At 44.2% G+C, this 23,726-nt stretch overlaps 1 protein-coding gene across 1 annotated transcript in view; it reads right to left on the bottom strand.

The window, feature by feature from the left end:
• nphp4 (nephronophthisis 4) overlaps positions 1-23,726 on the bottom strand; it is a 268,172-nt gene that overhangs the window by 140,629 nt on the left and 103,817 nt on the right. Inside the window, exon 8 of the mRNA XM_080762891.1 lies at positions 19,572-19,695. Coding sequence (XP_080619017.1) covers positions 19,572-19,695 — 124 coding nt within the window. The remainder of the gene's footprint in view (positions 1-19,571; positions 19,696-23,726) is intronic.

Raw genomic sequence — 23,726 nt, 5'->3', positions numbered from 1 at the left:
CCCCCAGTGTGACATAGCAACATGAGTTAGACTTAATATATTAGCGCCCCTCACTTAACACGGGTGCAATTCTTTGTTTCGTTTTTCCCACGCTTGGTTTTTGATGTTCCACTTCCTATACCTAATTGATGAGCTCCTGCTGTCTGCTAATCACCTTTAGTTAAGTCAGTTTCATTCAGCGAGAGAATGGGGGCTGTTGACCGTTTATCTACTATACGTTAACGTTAATGTTTACCAGGTTTTCATTTACAAACCTTTTCAGTACACTTTTGGACCTTGTGTTTCTTTCAATAAATCACGTTTAACAGCAAGAAGTTTTCTGAATTTGTTTGAAACGCGTCATACAGTTCCTGCCGACAGCTCAGCCTCATAGCACTATACTTTTATTTGGATTGATGGGAAGAAGTATAGTCGCTACATCAAAGACAGTATTTCGAATGGCAAGTTCAGCTTCAAAGCTCTGCCAGTCCAGGTGGTTCGGCTAAGCTGCTGGCTGGTACACAGCCGATAGTGCTATACTTCTGAGTCTGGCAGTCTGTGACCGAGAGACTAATAAAAAAATAATTATATATATATATAATATAATCACAGAATCAAAGGTTTTACGGCCATGATTTACCAGGATCCTAGATGGCTTGATTCTAGGCTTAAAATAATTGATATAAACATTTGGCCGATGATATAAACATAATGGCCAATTTCTTTCAATGGAACAAGAAAGCCACGCCCGCTGCTATGCCCTATATGAGGTTACGCGGAGTAAACCACCCCTCCCCAGGCTCTGTACTATAGTGTCTGTTCTGTTTTTGCTTCAACATCAGCAAGGGCTACATGCGCTCCCAACGGGTTCCTATAAATGCCAAATCAAAATGGCTTCAGGTCTGATTCTGAGCCAAGCCTCCTGAGGAGGCGCGTCTAAAGCCTCATGTGGATGGGGTGGGGTATCCGCCCGGACGTAAAAAACAAATCCATCTTCGTTGAAGATAGCCGATGGAGACGAGCTCACAACATAACGGATATGGCGAGCATGTCGATCGGCTATTTTATGCCAAAGTCCCCCCCCCCCCCCCCCCCCCCCAGAATACGGATACTGGGGGTTTAACCCATTTAGACCTGAGGACGATTCTACAAATGCCTTCTAAATCCTGACAGTTTTCAGTCATTCTCAGACATTTTGATGTCAAGGACCCCCAAAAATATATGTAATTGGGTGCCGACCCCCATCTGAAAATATGTTGTCTAGGGTCCTCCCAGAAGCAAAGATTTGAGTTAAAATGTTCGCTCTGAAAGAATATATATTAAAAGATTTGAGCCACATTTTCACAATCGTTAAAAAAATAGCAGACATAGCTCATAGTGCGGCACTCGGTGCCGCGCTACGAGCTTGTAGATCTTAAAGTATAACATAATGCTTAAAACACCTAAAGGGGTTCCCGTTCAGAATGTGTTAAGTGATTAATAAAAACCAGCCGCTGGCCATGTCGTTGGTTTCTCTTCCACAAAGAAGCACATGCAGGCTGTTTACCTCACATCCCCTCGCAGTCGGACGCCAGAGACAGAAAGGGGAATGAATAGATAATTAACAAAGTGAAATCAGTAAAATATCTCCACTATCTCCACTAATGGGAAAAAGGAAAAAAAAACCTAATTGAATGCTTGCACATAAATCTGACTCTCTAATTACAAAAAGCTGTTCGTCAAGAAAGAGGCGAGCAGCCGTACACCGATTCAGCCAAGTTACCATCCCCCCCACTGGGGAAGACGTGTGTGCGTGCGTGCATGCCTGCGTGTGAAGTTCAAGTTCATGGAAGGAGAGGGGAGGTTGTGTTAGACGTCCATCTGTCATAACTGACTGACTCCATAGACTGGCCTCTACAAGTACTTCAACCTTGAGAACACGTTGAGTCGTCTGCTTGTTTTTAACCCATTCCATGCCACCATGGACTCCGGCGCTGTGGGCCAACGGAACGTACGAAAAAGACCACGAAGAAGAACCTGTGAACCGGAAGTGGTAATCGGCCATTTTCGGCAACAGCCGACAAGCTTCGCTAGCGTCAGAAGTGATATACTAAACAGGACGTCGCTATAATTATTTTATTGAGCTCCTAACATGATATCACGCAGCTAAAGAGTGCGTGCGAGTGTTTGGATTTTGATGTTGTCACGCCATGGAAGCAAGTGTTGCCTAGCAACTGGAAGCTAAAATACGATAAATCAGACTCTATCTTCATCATCGTTTGGTGATAATCTTACCGCTGAGCTGGATGGATGATTAGTAGCCAATTGTGTCATGTGTGTGTGTGTGTGTGTGTGTGTGTGTGTGTGTGTGTGTGCGAGTGCGTGTACATGTGCGTGTGCGTGTGTGTGTGTGCGTGCGTGAATGAGGCCTCAATAAAGGGCAAATCAGTACGTATATGTCTAATGGCTTCCAGCGGAACACAGAAAGGTCACAAATCAATTGTTCCACTTCCTCAGATATTCCAGTGAGTCACACTGATCCAAGTCTGGTACATAAAGGTAAGCCACCATCAAGATGTGATGGACAGACACACACACACACACACACACACACACACACACACACACACACACACACATGAATGGCCATACTTTGAGTCCTTACGCAACCGTATAGTCTACACATCTCCATGGGCGTGCATCCAAAGTGTCAGCGCCTATACTCCCCCGACAGTTAGCCATGTGTAACAGCTCGCGCTGAGTCGCTAATTATACAGTTCTCGAGGCTGTGATTTGTGCTGGTGGTAAGACTGGCTTTGTAGCACGCCAGTGGATGGTGTGAAGATGAAACCTGCTCTGTTGTCTCCACATCCCAAACAATGGGCTTGGGGGGGAGGGACCTATTTTCGGGTTGCGAAAATATAATTGTAATATATTTATTGTTTATTTTACTGTGCAATGTGCCAAGTTATTGTGGAGCATATTGCTCTATTAGCATGCAAAAAAATTAATAATAATAATAATTCATTCATTCATTAATATTTAAATGTTGTGTCCGGACAATATCTTGACTCATCCCACATGGAAGCACTTAAAACAGTAACAAAACAAAGACATTCAGGTGTGTAAGCCAGCCAGGCAGCAACTCAACCAGATTTCAAAGCGAAACATGGTGAAAAAGAAACTCAACCAATGCACCACTCTCACACTCCACCAGGTCCAGATCAAAAGCATATGACATCAAATGGACTACATTTCTGGTGTGAAACGGCACGAGGGACCCCCACAAAAAGACCACCCCAAAAATCTGTGTACGCGCCGTGCCACTTTTTCTGGGGTTTGGGCGCCTGCCCCCCCTCGGTGCTCTGTGCACGGCCCAGGTTCCCAGGTTGGCAGAGGGAGAGTACAGATTAAGCAGTTGGCACTGGGTTATAAAATAAAAAAATTACAAAATCGTGAGATGTATATTCTTGTAAGTTTGTGTCCCAGGGAGAGACCAGATTTATGTTTCTGCGGAGAAAAGGTTTGGGATCTCCCTCCCTCCACCTCTTCAGCATCCTCTCCACAGTGGAGGAGAGGATGTTGAACAAGTACAATGTTGAGGTATTTGTACTTTACTTGAGTAATTCCAATTTCCAGTACTTTCACATCTTCTCCACTACATTTTAGAGGCAAATATTGTAACTTTCACTCCACTACAATTATTTGAAAACTTTAGTTACTTTGTAGATTTTGATTACCGGTATTAGTACAAAACATACATTAACCACTTCAACCCTAACATTTAATTCGGCCATTTGAAAATAGCCGATCTACAATCTCACAATGTGTCACGATGAGATGCAGAGATGTGAGCTATTTCCAAAAAATATATACGTTTGAAAACTTGAAATGGGTATTCTGCATAATGAGTAGCCTGCTTTCTATTGGTACTCCTACATTTTGGCGCCAATACTTTTGTACTTTGATGCCAGTACATTTTGGATTCCGGACTTACACTTGCAACAGAGTAGTCCTACATTACATTGCAGTATTTATACTTTTACTTAAGTGAAACAATTGAGTACTCTTTCCACCATCCATCCCACACGGTCCATCCTTCCCCAGTCTGTGACCTGCAGTCACTCATCCCCTCGCGTCCGCACCCAGGATGACTGCAGGCCGTCACAGCCTGCAGTGATCAATGGCTTCCTGGCTGAAAGGGACGAAAAGCCGTAAATAGCAGCTCGTCCCTGCTTTGATTCCCCCTGGACCGACCAGGCCCCCACCCGGCCACCCCCCACCCACACTCGCCCTCCATTAGCGATGAGCTAGTGCTTGTCAGAGTAGGAAAAGTTGCCATCGTCTTGCATTAAGCTTTATTGCAACTGTATTACACGGCTGAATTGACAAACTGCGCCGAGCAACACACCGGGTTGATAAAAGCAAGTGTTCGGGGGGGGGGGGGGAAGCTTGCACGGTGCCAGAGCTATATAGGAACACCTTGGATGGAGTTACGGGTGGCGGAGTTAAATTGGAGTTGACAGACCACAATTAGGGGAGCCGTCGCACCGCCTGCTTCGGATGCATGGCTTGTCACTGGCCTCAGCATCCTCCTCCTCCTCATCGCGGGCTGGTAAATCATGCACCGTGCGTGGCGTTATAGACTCCCCCACGTTTGACTAGAAGACTTGAAGGCATGACACTGCTGTGTGTCGTTGTTCAGTTGTCCTGTCCCGGTGGGGGAGGAGGCGGCTGACGGATGCATTATTAAAATAATATATATATATATATATATATATTGAGGGGATGATTCACATATGATGTACGGTAGTCAGTGCAGTGGCAGTGGTGGAAAAGTACCAAAAGTAGAAAGTACTCATTATGCAGAATGTCCCATTTCAAGATTTCAAAGTGTCTAAAAATCTTTCGAAAATATCTGAAGCTCACATGTGTCACACTGCGGAACGTTGTGAGCTTGTAGTTCTGAACGTTGTGAGCTTGTAGTTCTGAACGTTGTGAGCTTGTAGTTCTGAACGTTGTGAGCTTGTAGTTCTGAACGTTGTGAGCTTGTAGTTCTGCTATTTTTAAACAATTTTTACATTTCACATTTGAAAACTTGTAAAACAGGACATTCTGCATAATGAGCATACATTTGGCACTTAAGTACATTTTGATGCAGATATACTTTTGCACTTTTACTCAAGTTCATTTTGAATGCAGTATATTCTATTGGTAACAGAGTACATCTACTGTACATTACCGTATTTGCTACTTTTACGTAAGTAAAGAATGTGAGTACTTTTCCCACCACTGCTTACTTCCTTGCCACACTGTGTACAGCAGTGTTTCTTAACCTGTGTCCCGCGGTAGTTTACTGTGCCTTCTGATCTGTCAGGTGTGCCTCGAGATTTTGACCGAAAGTAACACTAGCCCACCCCCGAAAGCGATAGCTAGGCGTCCTATTGTTGTGTTGTTGTTGTTGTCACACGTGCGATAACGACATGCCGACGGAACAATAGACTCTAACGACCATCGGCCATAGAAATGTTAATCGCGCCTGGCAACTTTACTGTATAAATGGGGCACAGTCATGGCATTCACATTGTACAGCTACTACAAGATGGAACCAGCCTCAAAAAAGAGATGCATCCAGAAGACTCTACATTTCGCTCCCTCCAGAAAGACACCACCACCAGAACCCGACAGCACAGACAACTGAACACATTTCGGAACAAACTCGCCATGTGGCGGCGTGCTGTGGGCACGGGCAAGCTAGAAATGTTTCCTTGCAGCAACGCTGGATACAAAAACAATCGTGAATTGTGTGGGGTCATTTCTGAGCATCTGGAAACTCTCGAGGAGAAATTTGCAATTTATTTCCCCCCAGTTTCCGCCGAAGACTTTGACTGGGTCCATGACCCATTGACCGCGGAAAACGTGAACAGCCCAATGCAGGAGCAAGAGCAGTTATTGGACATACAGGGGGACTATCAATACAAAAAGAAATTCAAGGAACTAAGTCTGGACAGGTTTTGGTTGGCTGTTGGCAAAGAATATCCAGCCATCACAGCCAGCGCAATGGCAGTGCTGCTCCCCTTTTCCACAACCTACCTGTGTGAGCTTAGCTTTTCAAGCCTGACTTGCATAAAAAACAAACACAGAGAGAGACTGAGAGCAGTTGATGAGGAGCTCCGTGTCTGTTTGTCCAGCATCCCAGCCAGGATAAAAACTATTTGTTCAGGAAAACAAGCTCAAGGTTCACACTAAGACAGAACTTGTCAAACATATTTACTTTTCTTTTTATCAATTATTTTTTACGATTTTCTTTGTACAAAAGTGCTCAAGTTTAAGACCATTGTATTGTGGCAAAAGATGTTTTTCTCTTCTTTTTTTTTTACAACTCCTTTTTTTATTTAGAAGTATTACTTTGCATTGACAAATTGAACATGTGTGTGCTATATTTTGTATGAGTTTTCAAAAATAAATTGGTGAAACTGAGGCACTGTCTCTGTCCATTTCTTTCTCTTTAAAATTTAAATTTGACGAGTGCTGTCATGCGTGTTTTTAAAAGTATATTGGGTTCATATATATATATATACATACACCGGTGTATATATATACAGTATATACACACACCGTATATCTAGGTGTGCCCCGAGATTTTTAGGCTATGAAAAGTGTGCCCTGGGACAAAAAAGGTTGAGAAACACTGGTGTACAGCATACTGGAGGTCCATGGGGGGGGGGGGGGGGGGGGGGGGAGCTACTTCACAACATTTAGTTTCCACCTTTCATATGGCTTGTTTAGAATGAACCATGTTTATGTCTAACCCATTGAGACCTGGGGCTGTATTTTGCGTGTCTTAAGTACCAGGTCTTATTACCTAACTTGAGTAAACTAAAACTAAAGACCTGGAGGCGTGATCAATGCTCTTTGGCTATTCTGAGTGGCCAAAGAGCATTGATCACGCCTCCAGGTCTTTAGTTTACTCAAGTTAGGTAATAAGACCTGGTACTTAAGACACGCAAAATACAGCCCATGGTCTTATTCTACAAAATGCCGTCCAAATCCTGACAGTTTTCTGAAAAAAACATATCAGTGGTGCTCAAAGGTTTTCATGTCATGGACCCCCAGAACTATCTGTATTATTAAAAACATATCAGTGGTGCTCAAACGTTTTCATGTCATGGACCCCCAGAACTATCTGTATTCTTAAAAACATATCAGTGGCGCTCAAACGTTTTCATGACCCCCAGATCTATCTGTGTTATTTGGCCGACGACCCCCATCAGGACATATGAAGCAAACGTTTGAGTTAAAAACGTTTGCCGTGAAGAATATATATATTCAAAGATGTGCACACATTTCGACGATTAAAAATATATAGCAGGTTTACAAGCTCGTATAGCTTGTAGATCTGCTATTTGCTTAAAATAATGGTTAAAGGGACACAAGTAGCATGTGCTTAAATTCATATTTAGAAAATGTTTCAGATGTCAAATTTCTGAGCTGATAGAATGGGGATGGATGATGATGGTCATGGAAGGGGAACCTTCTGAAAGCTTCATGGGCAAAGATAATCAACTTCAAAATCTAAACAAAAAACGGTCAAAATGAGCTCTCAGACATGCTCGTGTTAAAACTATAAGGTGACACAGATGCGTCCTCCTCAGGTCTAAATGGGCTAACATAATGTTATGTTGAGTTAATACTTCCTGCCACCAGACAGCGGCCTGCGCGCGAGGAGCAATTACTCTAATAACATGGCTGCGGAAGCGAGGGAATTAAGACGCCAGAATCATTGTAATATCTAGCGCTGTGGTAATTATACCGCGCGTATAGCAGCGCGCAGAGCAACTAATTGCAACTTTCGAACACAAGCACTCAAGCATTCTTCTTTGGGTCGGCTGCCCCCCCATGTGGGAGAGGGGAGGACATGGGTCAGCTGCCCCCCCCCCCCCATGTGGGAGAGGAGAGGACATGGGTCAGCTGCCCCCCCCCCCCCCCCATGTGGGAGAGGAGAGGACATGGGTCAGCTGTCCCCCCCCATGAGGGAGGGGAGGACATGGGTCAGCTGTCCCCCCCATGAGGGAGGGGAGGACATGGGGGAGGGGAGGACATGGGTCAGCTGTCCCCCCCCATGAGGGAGGGGAGGACATGGGTCAGCTGCCCCCCCCCCCATGTGGGAGAGGAGAGGACATGGGTCAGCTGCCCCCCCCATGAGGGAGGGGAGGACATGGGTCAGCTGTCCCCCCCCATGAGGGAGGGGAGGACATGGGTCAGCTGCCCCCCCCCATGTGGGAGAGGAGAGGACATGGGTCAGCTGTCCCCCCCCCCATGTGGGAGAGGGGAGGACATGGGTCAGCTGCCCCCCCCATGTGGGAGAGGGGAGAGGCTATAGAACATTGGTTCTCCATATAAATGACCACACTCACTCCAGAGGGCCACATTGCATATACTGTAGTGTCAGAAACGTTTTGTAAATGGATGCCCTACTTTGTCATTAACACCTAACGCCAGGGGGTATTAATTGTATAACGATTAAATCAGGACACCCAGCGATTTGTTGCTTCAGGGCCCATTTCAAGGTGCACAAGGCGCCATCTTTGATGTAGCTGAAGTAGCTAGATGTACAGTATATCCAAAACACAACCCGAGGGGATCGACAACAACGGGAAGTATGATTACGCGACGGGACCGCGATGGGCCGTCAAAAACATAATCTTTGGTTAGAATAGAATTGGACGGATTGATTTAGATAAAATGGAGGGGGACCACTTTGGATGATTGTAACAGCTGAAATCAATGATATATCAGTATTTCGATATTAACCTGTGGTGAAGGTGGGGGCCGCCAGTTGTAATAATGCATAGTAACCTAGGGGTCCTATGAAATGAAAAGCTTGAGAAACACTGGGCTATATGGAATAGGAAAGCGAGAGAACGGGCAGGGAGAGAGTGGACATTTGATGTGTTTGACTGGAGGCAAAGTTGGTTATTTGAAGTGTGTTAACCTCGGACACTCTGGAGGAGAAGCCCGTCAGACCCAGCTGCCTGTTATGCTGCTTACCCAGCCACTTAACCCATTTAGACCCGAGGACGCTGCATCTGTGTCACCTTTTCACCACTTTAACCGTTATTTTAAACTTCAGTCGTGGAAACATAGCATATCTACAAGATCATAGTAGTAGCTCGAAGTGCCGCGCACTACGAGCTTGTAGATCTGCTATTTTTTAAACATTGTGTTGTGGCGCAAATCTTTGAATATACAGTATATGATTTCAAAGTGAACGTTTTTAACTAAAAATCTTTGCTCCCTGGAACAACAAATTTTGAGATGGCTGTCGGCGACCAAGTACAATTCAGTTGACATGAAATAGCTTGAGTACCACTGATATGGAAACACTTTTTACAGAAAACTGCCGTACATTTGTAGAATCTGGTCTCAGGTATTAATAGATTAAAAATCCAACTGCCTCTCTCTTGGTGGAGAGATACATGAAAGCTCTACGCTCAAAAGCTCTTGCGTGTGTGTGGGGGGGTGTGTGCGTGTGTGTGGGGGCTGGGGGAGGAACCAGAGCTAAATGCAATTACGAAAAGATTCCAAAGAGAGGAGAAAACAAGCATGAAAAGGCACATGCTTTTTTTCTTCTTTATCTCCAAAGGCAATGAGGTCTTTATACGAGAGGGCATTGGCCTTTTAGTCTGGTATACAGAGTTGTTCAGATTATTAGTATTATCATTATATTTATTTATTTATTTTTCTCCCAAAGACGAGAGAGTGATCAATCAGCCTTGGAGCACCAAATGACTGACACATAGGGTTGCTCCTGGAGTCAAACTAAATAAGCACGACAACGACCGGCAGATTGATAACACAGCATATGTGGACATCACATGACACGCTCATGGCCATACTGTACATGGAGATCAGTGCAAATCAATGTTTGTCAACACCCGGTTACGTTCCAGTACCTGGATTATGACAAAATATGGACATGTCAGATGTCATCCATACTGACATCAATCTGACCGACATCCAATAGGGAGTGAAATCTGTGTCAGTCAGCCCGAGAAATGCTAAACGGACAGCATTTATATGTAGCACCTTTCTCCAAAGCGCTTTAAATGGTAAATGGTGCATTCATATGGCACTTTTATCCAAAGCGCTTCACATAGATTGTGCATTACATTCACCCATTCATACACCCATCCATGTGCTGATGGCGGCAGAAACCATGCAAGGCACCAACCAGCACACCAGGAGCAATTAGGGGTTCAGAGTCTTGCTCAAGGACACTTCAACTGGCAACCTCATGGTTCCCATATGGCTGTTCTACCGGCCACTCTACCCCCTGAGCAGCTGCCGCTTTACAATGTATTTCACATTCACCCAATTGGCAATTACTTTGTTTGTTTATTTTATTCTGTATTGTAAAGCATCCTTGGGTTTCTTGAAAGGCACCATTTAATTTCAAGTTATTATTATGATGATTATTATTATTACCCATTCACACATCGGTTCCCACAACGATGGCGGAGGAAACCAACCATTGCTAATCGGGAGCAGTTACAGTACACCTTGCTCAAGGACACTTTGACACGCAGCCAGGACTCGAACCGGGGACTTTCAGATTCCAAGGCAAGCCGATGTGTACTATACGTTTCCTGCTTGTGCATTTTGTTCTCCACTTCGTATTCACAGTTGATACACTGAACCCATTATTCTATCCATTCTTATATTCTTTACTCAATGTAAAGCAGTGGTTTTCAACTAGTGGTCCTCCAGGGACCACCAGTGGTCCTTGAGGACCCAAACTGGGCACTTCGTTTTACAGCAGATAAAAAGCTCACAGACATTACAAACAGTACAACATACAGAACAACAGACAAACGTATACATTATCACAAGATGTTACATTAAATATGAAGTGCAACCAGGGCTAAAGTGCATCGAGTGTAACTACGTCTACCTCCTCCTACTTCCCTTGTTGATGGCTCGGATGGAGGTAGGTATGAATGAAAACGTATACCCGTTTGTTTTGGTAACAGGGGTCTTTAGCCATTGGCCGGATGGCAGGAATTCATATTCCCGGTATAGGGGGTGAGAGCTGTCTGCTCTAATAGATAATGCTTTCTTTAGCACCTGCTCATCATACAAATGACTCAGGCCGCTGAATTTTGCCCCCACAATTTTGGTGGCCCCCTTAACAACACTGTTAAGGGCATTTTTCTGTCTGACACCAAGGTTGCCATACCAGCAAATGGCAGCAAAGGTGAGGACAGACTCAATGAAGGATCTATAAAATAAAATCATCAATGATTTGTCGACCTGGAATTTGGCCAACTTTCTCAGGCAAAAAATGCGCTGCTGGCCCTAGTATATAACTCTTGAGAGTGTAAAGCTGTGAGCTTGTAGATCTGCTATTTTCAAAAGACTTTCATACATTTGGAAAAACTCGAAATGGAACATCCTGCATAATGACTGAGCACTTTTTCTTTTGGTACGTTAATTACAATTTGATGGCAAAACTTTTATACTTTAATCGAGTTACTTTTAACGGAGCATTTCTATTGTTTGCAGCATTGCTACTTGTACTTCAAGTAAAACATGTGAGTACTTTTTCCACGACTGATTCACTGGTGATAGATGTATTGCACTAGATCAATGTTACACTGCTGTCTATTCTCAACTCGATCCGAGATCTATGGCAGATATTTTTATCCCACGATTTTGCAACACATTTTGCAACCCAGTGTCAATTATCTAATGTAATCCTGGGCGCTACACTTCCTCTGCCAACCTGGGGGGGGGGCAGCAGACTGACCTCATGCTTCCTTCTATGCATAAGGAGTCCAAGCTGCTTCTTTTCACCTGACGGAGGGGGGAGTTTCCCTGGCTGGACGTAGCGTGTGGAAGGAACACGTTACACGAGGCAGTTTAAAGGCAGTTTAAAGGCAGTTTAAAGACCAGGATTACTGCATGTTTTGTACCCTAGGGAACACGAGGAGAACACATGCAAACCTCACCTCGGGTATGGGCACTGATGACATGGAGAGCAGTGCTTTTCAAACCTCACCTCGGGTATGGGCACTGATGACATGGAGAGCAGTGCTTTTCAAACCTCACCTGGGGTATGGGCACTGATGACGTGGAGAGCAGTGCTTTTCAAACCTCACCTCGGGTATGGGCACTGATGACATGGAGAGCAGTGCTTTTCAAACCTCACCTCGGGTATGGGCACTGATGACGTGGAGAGCAGTGCTTTTCAAACCTCACCTCGGGTATGGGCACTGATGACGTGGAGAGCAGTGCTTTTCAAACCATTGCCACAAACCATTGCCACAAATGGACCCGTACGGGTCCATTTGGTGTCATTGTACGCTCTCAAGAGTTAAAGATCTATAAGGGTCCATTTGGTTACCAACTGTCCATCATTTAGCTGGGGACCACCTGGGGACCCCTCAGGGACCACTGGTTGAAAACCATTGATCTGTATACGGCCAAGCAGTTTGATTTTCTTGGCTCTTACTTGTATACCTCTCTCCTGCGTTTCACTCTCACTGCCGTTGCTGCCATCTATGACACACGAGTTTCCTTCGAGGAATCAATACAGGCTTAATCGTTATGTTATTGCAACATATTCCATTCAACCTTTACAGCCCTATCAAACAAAAGACACGTAAGTCTATTCAATCCTACTCAAAGAGACGGAGCCTAATCCAGAACAGACACACACCCATCCTTCTAACAGTCCTCAGAAAGAAAGAAAGAAAGAAAGGCAAAGTACTGTATGCTCTGCTCAATTTGCACTAGACAGCACCATCTAGTGGCCACAAAGATGTGCCAGAGCAGTGGATTTCAACCTTTTTCAATGCCCATAATGTGATGACATTCATCCTCTCAGACCCAAATTAATATTTAGTTGTCATTGCATAAGTTGCACAATTCCATAGTGAATTGATGTTGGTAGTGGTGGTACCATAAGAGAGATAACAGGCAAACGATCAAAATGATCCTACAACTGTGGACACATAAGATTGTGTCCACAATTCCATGCTGTATTGATGTTGGCACCATTAGGAGAGATAACAGGCAAACATCTTCATGTTTTTTTGGTTTTGTTTTCATACCAGCTTACGTTCATTGTCTTTACATTTTGTATTTGAAACTGAAGGAAGATCAAATAAACTAAACTAAACTAAACATTCTGTAGAAGAGTGTAAAATGAAACCAAAATAATAGTTCTTCTAGTACATTCTGTAGAAGAGTGTAAACTTTTACAAGTTAAAGATCTATAAGGGTCCATTTGGTTACCAACTCACCATCTGCTTCCACTGTTCCTACACTCCACGCCGGACAACCTGAAACGCCCGATGTTTTCACACCGGGTGTAAATGATGCATGAGGCAATCTAGCACAGCATCTGTGACACAACAACACATTAACACAAATAACACGGTAGGCAATAAGACAAGAACAAGTGGAAACGACAGCTGGAGGAGAACAAAGAACAAAGGAGAATTCAAAATTAGAATGCAGACGCAAAAAAAAAAAAGAGAGAAAAAAAAGAAAGAAAAAGGGCCTCTGAACAGCTTACCACAGGACTACTTGGAGACAGAATCCCGGACACATTACCTCATTAAGACCTCAGAATAGATTCTACAAAATGTCTTCTAAATCATGACAGTTTTCTGGGAAAAAAAACATATCAGCGGTGCTCAAACGTTTTGATGTCAAGGACCCACAGAATTATGTGTATTTGGCCGCCGACCTCCATCTCAAAATATGTTGTTCCAGGGATCTCCCCAGAAGATTTGAGTTAAAAAAGTCCGCTGTGAAAGCATATATATTCAAAGATTTCCACCACATTTCCACGACTTAAAAAAAATAGCAGATCTACAAACTCGTAACACGGCACTGAGTGCCGCGCTTCGAGCTTGTAGATCTGCTATTTTTCTACAGCTAAAATAATGGTTAAAGTGGGTTAAACGCTAAAGCGACACAGACGCGTTCCCGTCCTAAATGCGTTAACTGTGATGATTCGACGGCAACACAGCAGGAGGTAAAAAACAACAAAATACATTAAACGTTTGCTTCAAGTCTATGATGAGACTCTGGGTTGAGGAAGAATGCATGAGCATGTCGTAAACTGTCCGCCAGTGGAGGAAAGTAACTAAGTACATTTACTTATTTGCTTTGTTTTTTGTTCTTTTTCTCCGAATGTAAACAAAACATATAATCCTTGAATCCTTGACACAAATACTCATGTTTATGATACATAGATGCTTAAATTTCTAGAGGCTGACCCCATAGATGGGATGGTAACTGTTATTTATTTTCTTTATATACGATACTTTACTGTCCAATATTATTGTGTGTGGGTGTGTGTATGACTGTGAGAGTGTGTGGGGGTGTATGCGTGGGAGTGTGAGTGTGTGTGTGTGTGTGTGTGTGTGTGTGTGTGTGTGTGTGTGTGTGTGTGTGTGTGTGCGCGCACGTACGCTCACATATTGTTTGCATTTTATTATTATCCTGTCTGTGTGTGATCTCCTACAATTATAGCATTTATCTACTGTTTTTACTTTTTATTTACCGAGTTGGCAACACATACTGTAATGTTCAATTGTTTGTCTTTTTGCTTTCTGTATGTCCTTGTCTATTTCTGTTCATGAAAAATGAATAAAATTTAAGTTGAAAAAACTTACTTACAGTTAAGTACTGTACTTTTGAGGTTCTGAGGTATTTGCGATGCGACGCATTGTTGTAGTTCAGCTATTTTTAAACATTTGAAAACTTGAAATGATGCATATACTACTTTTGGTACTTTAAGTACATTGACGCCAATACTTTCATACTTTTTTACTCAAGTACATTTTGAATTCCAGACTTTTACTCGTAACGTAGTATTTCTACATTGCAGTATTGAGAATATTATAGTATTGAGCATCGGAGTACATTTTCCCCAGCACTGTCCAAAGGGCATTGCGGTGGGCAGTGTGGGAGAAAGCCTCTGTGGAGGATACGTGAACCCACCGCACTCCCCAAAAGTTCCACGTCATACGAAGTTCAACGCACGAGAACCGCTGAACGCACATGCTGCCGACAGTTTGTACGTGTGCATGCCCAGGGCACACACCTTTTTCCACAATCACTTGCGTGCGTGCGGTGTCGAGTCAACACCAGAGACATAATAACACATCCTATCTCTGACAGCTCTGACACACCAGGAAATAAAAGGAGAGTACACCCCCCCCCCCCCCCACCACCCCCACCACATCGAATAGTGTGTCTCGTCTCGTTCTGTTAGAAAGTTTCGCTGATATCATCCGTCTATTTTTTTTAAATCACCACTGAAAGGATTCAAATAGTCTAGCTTCTGGATGTGATGTTTGCACTGTCAGTAAATTACCAGCATAAGGACAGATGCGCTCTCTCTCTCTCTCTCATTGGATGGCAATACTTTACAATTTCATCATAAAAAAAATGGGGGGGGGGGGGGGTTGGAGCTCTAGGGGCAACCTAGCCCAACGGTAAATCTGGCCCTGACACACACACACACACACACACACACACACACACACACACACACACACACACACACACACACACACACACACACACACACACACACACACACACACACACACACACACACACACACACACACACACACAAAAAGAAAGAAAGAAAGAAAGAATCCAGTTCCATTTGCACAAACGAGCCTGAATAGCTATCAGGTGCCTGAGGTGATGAGAAGGAGTGCACAAAATGCAAATGCTCACTGCCTGCACTGCACTGTGATGGCAGAGTAAGCTGCTTGTTTTTCTGCTGCTTCTAACCAACTGAGACCTGAGACCGACAAGATTCTACAAATGTCTTAAACAGTTTTCTGAAAACACCTATGTTTCTATGTCAGTGGTTCTCAAACTATTTCATGTCAAGGACCCCGGAAAAATGTAATGTAATCGACCGCCGACCCCCACCTGAATATATGTTGTTCCAGGGACCCCCCTAGAAGCAAAGATTTGAGTTAAAAACGTCCACTGAGAAAAAGTATATACTGTACGTTCAATGATTTGCGCCACATTTTCAAAATATTTCAAGCTAAGGTTTAACATAATGGTTATAGTCGTTAAAAGCTGTAAGGAGACACAGACGCGTCCGCAGATCTAAATGGTTTAATTGGCGATATGATGACCTGTGCATGTGGAATAGGCACAAGGCACACACACACACACACACACACACACACACACAATAGGGGGGCGCACCAGTCCCCAGAATGCATTATGTTGCTAAAGGCCCACCCACACACATAATTACAGAGCTGTGTCTTGCCGTACCGTACCGTACCGTACGGGTGCCATCAGCGTGTGCTGTGGGTGCTCTGCTCTGTCTGCTGTATAGAGACAACTTCCCTTGGGATGTGTTGATTCCCTCCGTCTGCCTGCCTGCCTTTTATACCTACTCTGCTGTTTGTGCCGCACTAAATGGCCGCTTCTCTCTCTCTCTCTCTCTCTCTCTCTGATAAACACATAAGCACATGCATGGCCTACTTGTGTGCAAGCAGAGCGCGCAAGTACTACTACTTGAAACGTACCTTAGTTACGTCACCATCACTTATTGGCCGGTGGACAACACGGACATACATATTACATACCCATTGGCCGGTGGACAACACGGACATACATATTACATACCCATTGGCCGGTGGACAACACCGACATACATACTCTGCCAATCGCAGTACTTGCGCACTCTGCACAAGTAAGACGCGCGAACGCAGCTCGTAAATTGCAATAACAACAATTAGAATAAATTACGTACTTTTTTTAAGGTTTTTTTAAGTTCTCTGTTTTTATTATTATTATTTAAATAGCATGCTAAACCCCTTATCCCTAGCATGGATGAAAATAGAGCCCTTGCGGTGCCAGAGCATTAATCGCACGCGTCGTTATGTTCTTATGATGCAGATGAAACGTGCGCGAGTGCACAAGGTATGACGATGAGCGGCAGGGCCGTACGTCCTGCTCGATACGTTCATGATTGGATCTGTTCTCCTCTGCTGCCTTTCTGTCGTGTCCTCACGCTGTTCATCCTCTCCATCACCTCCCTCTGTTCTCCTCTATGCGCTCCGGCCGTTTGTTTACGGAGGTTGTCTGGCCAAGGTTAGCATGCCTTTCTTTAATTTCCTCTGGGAGACGGCGGTGGTGAGTCCCTCCAAGGACTGACAACCGGTGGTGAGTGATAGGACAAGGGGATGCATGGGGAAAATCAGCTGTAGGACGTCTGCATGTGTACCTTACGTACAGTACATGCACGACGTTTGAGCGAGTGTGTGCGTGTAGTGGTGTGCATGGTCACTGAGCGTGTTGTCCTTCCTAATTGGTCCCTGTGTTTTGTCCCTTTGTTCCGGAGCATTGATTGGTGGAGCTGCAGACCTTGTCAGAGAGAGATGCAATACACCTGAGCAGGCTGGGCCCGGGAGGCTATTATATGCAGTACATCAGACCTGCAATATTGTCGCTCTGTTGTCATTAGACCAATAGACGCCAATGTTCCCATCGCGCTCACTGGATAACCAGAAAAGACGTCCGAACATCGCCGATCTGTTCAACACCACGGACAGCTCATTACTGTCTGAGAAAAAAAGTGTGCAAAGGCCACGACTAAAACAGACGCTAATGTGTTTGGGTAAACACAAACGGTGTGGGCGGGGCCCTATAGCAACAGTGCACAGCAACCGGGGCGGTTAAAATGAATGAAACAATGAAATGAAATACAGCGAGGCAACCTTATAGCGATATCAAACGCCTCAAGACGAGTCTACTCGTCATGAGCGCCCCACGCATGGCGCACAATTAATTATTACCTGTCAAAGGGTTCAAATGTGTTAATGTAGCTGCATGGGGGCCAAGCCATTCAGGGCTTTAAAAGTGGTAATTGGTTTTAAAATCAATCCTAAAACTAACACTCTGTGATGGGAGTTCTTGGCGTTCAATGTTAAAGTAGCCCTCAGTCAAATGACCCATTAATTTCCTCCAGTCTTTCCAGCCACGACGCTCAACAATCTTCAAAAGTTTGCTCTTTGGTACAACTACTCAAAAGTTCCTCAGATGTGCACCAGACAAAGCTATAACAACACAATAGCCCATAACAGGACAATAATGAACCTCAGGGCACCTTCAGTGCAATAAAATACCCTAGAAGCGTATTAAAATCAAGCCAAGTCTTCATGCAGTTACTTACAGCGGGTATTTATGCACTATAAACCACTAGAGCGAGGAAGGCAACAGTACGAGACTAGGGATATCCCCCAGAGAGCCACTGCTCTCTAACCATTTCCACTGCAACACTACTAACATTTTACCAATGAATCCCAGAGGAGCAACAATGTTCCTTCATTCTAGCAGGGAAAGCTCCAATTCCAAAATAGAAAGGGGCACACAGGGGCGTGGTGGTACAGTTGGTATAGTGCAGCTAGAAGGTCCTGGGTTAGATTCCCGCTGGGGACGCTGTGGGCGTGTTCGCTCCTCCGCGTCATCAGTGCCCATACCCGCGGTGGGGTTCGGCGAAAGGGCCTTTCTGTGTGGAGTTTGCATGTTCTCATCGTGTCCCCTAGGGTAGGTACCCTCACAAAAAAACATGCAGTAATCCTGGTCTCTAAACTGCCTCCCCCTGGCCAGCCGGGGCACCTGATAGAGGGGAAAGGAACTGAATAACGTGTTCCTTCCACACACTACGTCCGGACGGGGAAATTCCCCCCTGTCAGGTGAAAAGAAGCAGCTTGGACTCCTCATGCATAGAAGGAAGCATTAGGTCAGTCCGCTGCCCCCACACCCCCAAGTGTAGCGCCCTGGATTACATTAGATAATTGAACACTGGGTGAAAAAATGGGTTGCAAAATCGTGGGATAAAAATGCAAGAAAAAAAAAAAGAACACACCACAAAGTGCATACAGTATCTTCGTCAGGCCGGGTTGCCTATAATCAGGACTGTGTAAATTGCGGCCCGTTTTATAATGCTAAAGTTTGAGCTATTGATGAGTTTACCGTTTGCCACTGCTATGAAAAATAACTTCTCGTGTTTGGTCCTTAATTACTGCAGTTTTTTACTGTACTTTCTCAACCGATCGGCTCCTCCATCTGACTGGTTTGCTGCATCATGTCAGCAAGCTTTTGGTAACATTAAAGCTTTGTTCTGTTCTGCTCCGGTTCTGTTAGCCCGATTGGATAAGCCTTTCAAGCTTCATGAGCTCTATTGGCTTATTGGCGTACTCCTTCAGGCTAATAAACAAGGTATTGAATGTGCGCTTCTTTTCCAAGAAGTCCAACTCCTACCAGCTGAATTACACCCAAACATAAAGCACTGGCTTCGTGCTGTGGCACCATGTCTAACTGGAGTCAGTTAGACTGGGGTTCCCAACAACTTGGGATATAATATGGCTGTTACTTATACCCATAGAGTACTGAGTGACATGTAATATGGCTGTTACTTATACCCATAGAGTACTGAGGGACACGCCAATTGTACCTTGAAAGCAGAAAGCTTGTGTGTGTGTGTGTGTGTGTGTTTGTGTCAGTGTGTGTGGCCTGGGCCACACACACTGCATGCGTGCACGTCCTTACCGCAGCGTCTCGGCCCAGCTGAGCGGAGAAGACGTACTCCAGCTGGAAGACGATGGCCAGAGCCTCGTGATTGGTCAGCCGGAGCTCCAGGCTGCTGCGGAGCACCAGGCGACAGGACGCTGAGCTGCAGGGGGAGAGAGAGAGAGAGAGGGGTGAGAGTCATGAGAAGTGTACAGTGGTGGAACAAATTACTCACAATTAAGTAAGAGTATCGGCATCAAAATGTACTTAAAGTACAAAGTACTCCCAGACGGTTAGCTCAACCGTCTGGACACCTAGGCTGCCAAGCCAGCCGGACGGTGTGTCCGACGGTGCGTGTCACTCCCCATATCTCTCTCTCCCTTTCCTGTCTGACTAACTGTTCCCTATCAATAAAGGCATAAAAAGCCCCCAAAACAAATCTTAACAAAGTACTCATTATGCAGAATGTCTCATTTCAAGACTTCAAAATAATACAAATCTTTTGAAAACAGCAGATCTACAAGCTCACAATGCGTCACATTTTGCAATGCGTTGTGAGCTTGTAGATCTGCTAGTGTTTCTGGTGTAGGACATGTAATACGACAAAGTAAAACTCAGAGACAGACAGACAGACAGACAGACAGGTTCTCTGGGGCCATGCAGTAAGGAAGTCCGGGGCGGCCGGGTGGCGAGAACAAGCCTGAAGATGGATGGGATGTGGAGGCAGGGTGCAGAGAAGAGTCAGACGTATAAGTATGACAGGTGATGATAATGGGAGGAGGTTCTACAATGTCAGGTACTACAATGTCGGGGAAACGAAAGAAAGTAACAGCCGGACGGGGCAAGGTGGACAACTCAAAAAGAAGAAAAAGGCGTGTGGGGGCATGGGGGGGAGGGGGGGTTGGCTCAGAAAAAAAGGTATCCTGACCCAGCCAGATGGAAAAGCAATGCTTCAAGTAGTACAGCATATTTTTACACAATTTTTTAACCCATGTTGGACTATTCCGATTCTAAATACTGACCTAAGTAGTCTGAAAATGTTCAAATTTTTTATACAAAATTACAAACACAACAGGTCAGGAGCGTAATATAAACATGTGTTTAGTTTAGTCTTTTTGTTTTGTCTAGGTTTTTTGGGGGGGTTTGGTTTTTTTTTTCTTTTGCAAAATTGATGTCAATCTGGAAAATTTGGGGCAGAGGTATAGTCGTTGGCATCCCGGGACTGCCGGGAGTGTGTGTACACTCCCTTTGCCAACGGTGTAGTACAATACAAATAGAATGGTGGTGTGGAACGCGTGTGTCAAATTTGAAGTCGGTGGGGCGGTTCTCGAGTTATAATGTGGATTACAGACATACGTACGTATGCACGTACACAGAGACGAGATGTCCCCTCCTCCTGTGTGAGATACACACTTGATAGATGTCCATCCTTCACAGTTCACAGTTCATAAATTAACACCCTACTTTGTCATTCTACAGTGCCAGATGAAATAGGCCAAAAAATATTAGGCTTGAGCTTGTGTTTTTTAGCATTTTTTTTTACTTTGCATGAGGCAACTACAGGTTGTATTTTTTACCTTTTTTATATTATTATTTGAATCCTGAAAGTAACAGTTTCCACCCGACAGCAATGATACACTGAGAATTAATTCACCCGACAGCATTGATACACTGAGAACAATGATACACTGAGAATTAATTCACCCGACAGCATTGATACACTGAGAATTAATTCAATGATACACTGAGAATTAATTCAATTGTAGAAATGGACCTGCAAGGATTAAATTAACACTGAGTGGCTTGACACACTTTCTAATAGAAAGCCTAATTAAATCGTATTTTTTATTCTACCTTGTGCCCCACAGGTGACAGGGTATAGCGGAGTGGCTTGACACACTATTAGAAAGCCTATTTCATTGTATTTGTATTCTACTTTGTCCCCCACAGGATGGAACTGACAAGCACTTGTTTTTTTGCCATTCTGCTCTAAAACACACCGGGGCCACTACAAGTGAAACAGTTAGTTGTTGGCTTTAACTGAGAGAGCAAATGGAAAAAGGCATAATGTAATTGTCGCCTACACTTGTGTTATCACAGACGACTGCATTTATTTTTCTTTGTTTTTGGGTTACAGGCTGAGGTTTCTGCTGGAAGCTATAAACATTAGTCATTTCTTTTCATTTTTTGTTTTGTTCCCGTTAAGCGACGACAGATGCCTAACTGACTGCGGGTAATGTAATGGCAGGTATCGTCTGAATGGCAATCACACTTCTCCATGTAACACGGTAATTGCGTGGGGAGGTGCTCTGATTGTTTAGTGTGTGTGCGTGCGTAGAAGTTCTTTTGACTTTGTATGTACACATGTGCAATTGTGCATGCGAGTGTGCCTGCTCTTGTGCTCATAAGATGCCCACGTAATCACCCACATAATTGCCACATAATGTGCTATAGCATCTCACATAAATCGTGATTCTCAGTGGGCAAATACAGATTCAGTGGTGGGTTGCATATCAGTTGGCTGCGTTTCAGCTTTTAAGTGGGCATTCGGCTCCTTTCCTTGTCATTACTGGATATCCTCCAACCAGATTGACTGACGCTGCCGATGGCTGCCATCGACATGGATATAGATAGGGCCTTTATCCAAAGCAGTTAACCATGTACGTTAAAGGGAGCTTGGGTGGTGCAGGGGTACAGCATCCTCTCACGACTACGTGCAGAGTCTAGGAGCTTTCCTTCGGCCAAACATCGGTCAGTGGGGGGGAGAGGGGGTGTTGAAAGTGGGGAGTAGGACAGGGACACTATGTCCTCCCGGTTGGGGCTCCTCACTGGGCAGGTGAGTACAATAGCAGTGGCAACCCAGAAAAGGGGATAACGATATACAAAGAAAGAGCACACGCACGCGCACACACACACACACACACACACACACACACACACACACACACACACACACACATCAGTGCAAGAGGGCCTCCTCTTGCACTGATGAAGGACACTTCAATATAAAGACAGGACAAGATCGGAATCGAACCAGGGACCTTCCGGTTCATAGGTGGTCACTCTACCTCTCGATCCAAAAACAAAATCTGTAAAAAATTGATCGGCCAGTTCTGATGAAACACTGTATTAGAACATTGTAGAGATGTAATCCTCGTGAATCTTGGAATGGACTTAAAATGATTGACTGCATGTGTTCAGAATTTTGTGGAATAACAATTGCGCAGTATGCAGTAACTTCTATGGTTGGCAGTCATTTGAGTGCGTGCGTTCGCGCGTGCACATGTGTACATGTGTGTGTGTGTGTGTGTGTGTGTGTGTGTGTGTGTGAGAGAACCAATTTAGATTTAAATTAGGTATTTTCCAAACACTGTGCTGTCAGTGGAATCTCTCCAAGCCCAGTGGGAATGGACATCATTAAGAAATGAGACATTGCTCTAAAAATAGAGCAATCTCATTACGAAATGAGACAATGCTCAAATGTTTTGAGAAAACATTTTGGAATATAGAAAACTTCTACATTCATGTATTTTTTGACCAACTATAAAGAGGTAACATATGTGGGCATATAGGTTGGATGGACAGTTCTGGACAACTCCCTCAAGTCCTCGCTGATGTGAGCGCCCAGTCTCGGTTATATAGGGCTTAAACTAACTTCACCACTTTTCAACCTATCTTCATATAATTGGTCCTCACAAAATGTTTTTTTTGTGTCTTATAGGAGGGCTGTGGGCAGTTCAGAAACCCATCCACCAATGACATCATCATAGGCAGATTTTAAACAAGATTATAAAAAAGAATTAACACATACAGCACCGTTGTTTTAAATCGTAAAATGGGCTTCACCGGGGGAGTTTTTCACTAACCTTTGAAGGATCACCAGGTCGTCAGCGTAGCTCCATTTCACGACGTTCATTTCGCGAACGGAGAACACAGCGACCCGGAGGCTACCATGATTAGGGTTGGGATTCGTTAGGATTTTAACGGTTCCGGATCCTTCCCGGATCCCTCTTAACGGTTCCGGTTCCTAACGGTTCCCTTAACGGATCCTAATATTATTTTTTTCCCCTTTTTTTCTGACATAGATTATGCTTATATTATAACTAACCTAACCAAGTACATAATAAACACAAATTAATTAATTCAATTATTGAAAATGCACTTTACAATTATGAGGTTACTTCACCACCACCA

Source organism: Protomyctophum bolini (genome assembly GCF_963924005.1).
Source record: "Protomyctophum bolini genome assembly, chromosome: 5".
NCBI lineage: Eukaryota > Metazoa > Chordata > Actinopteri > Myctophiformes > Myctophidae > Protomyctophum > Protomyctophum bolini.
Note: the sequence above shows the minus strand (reverse complement) of the source record. Positions and strands in the feature narration are given on the sequence as shown.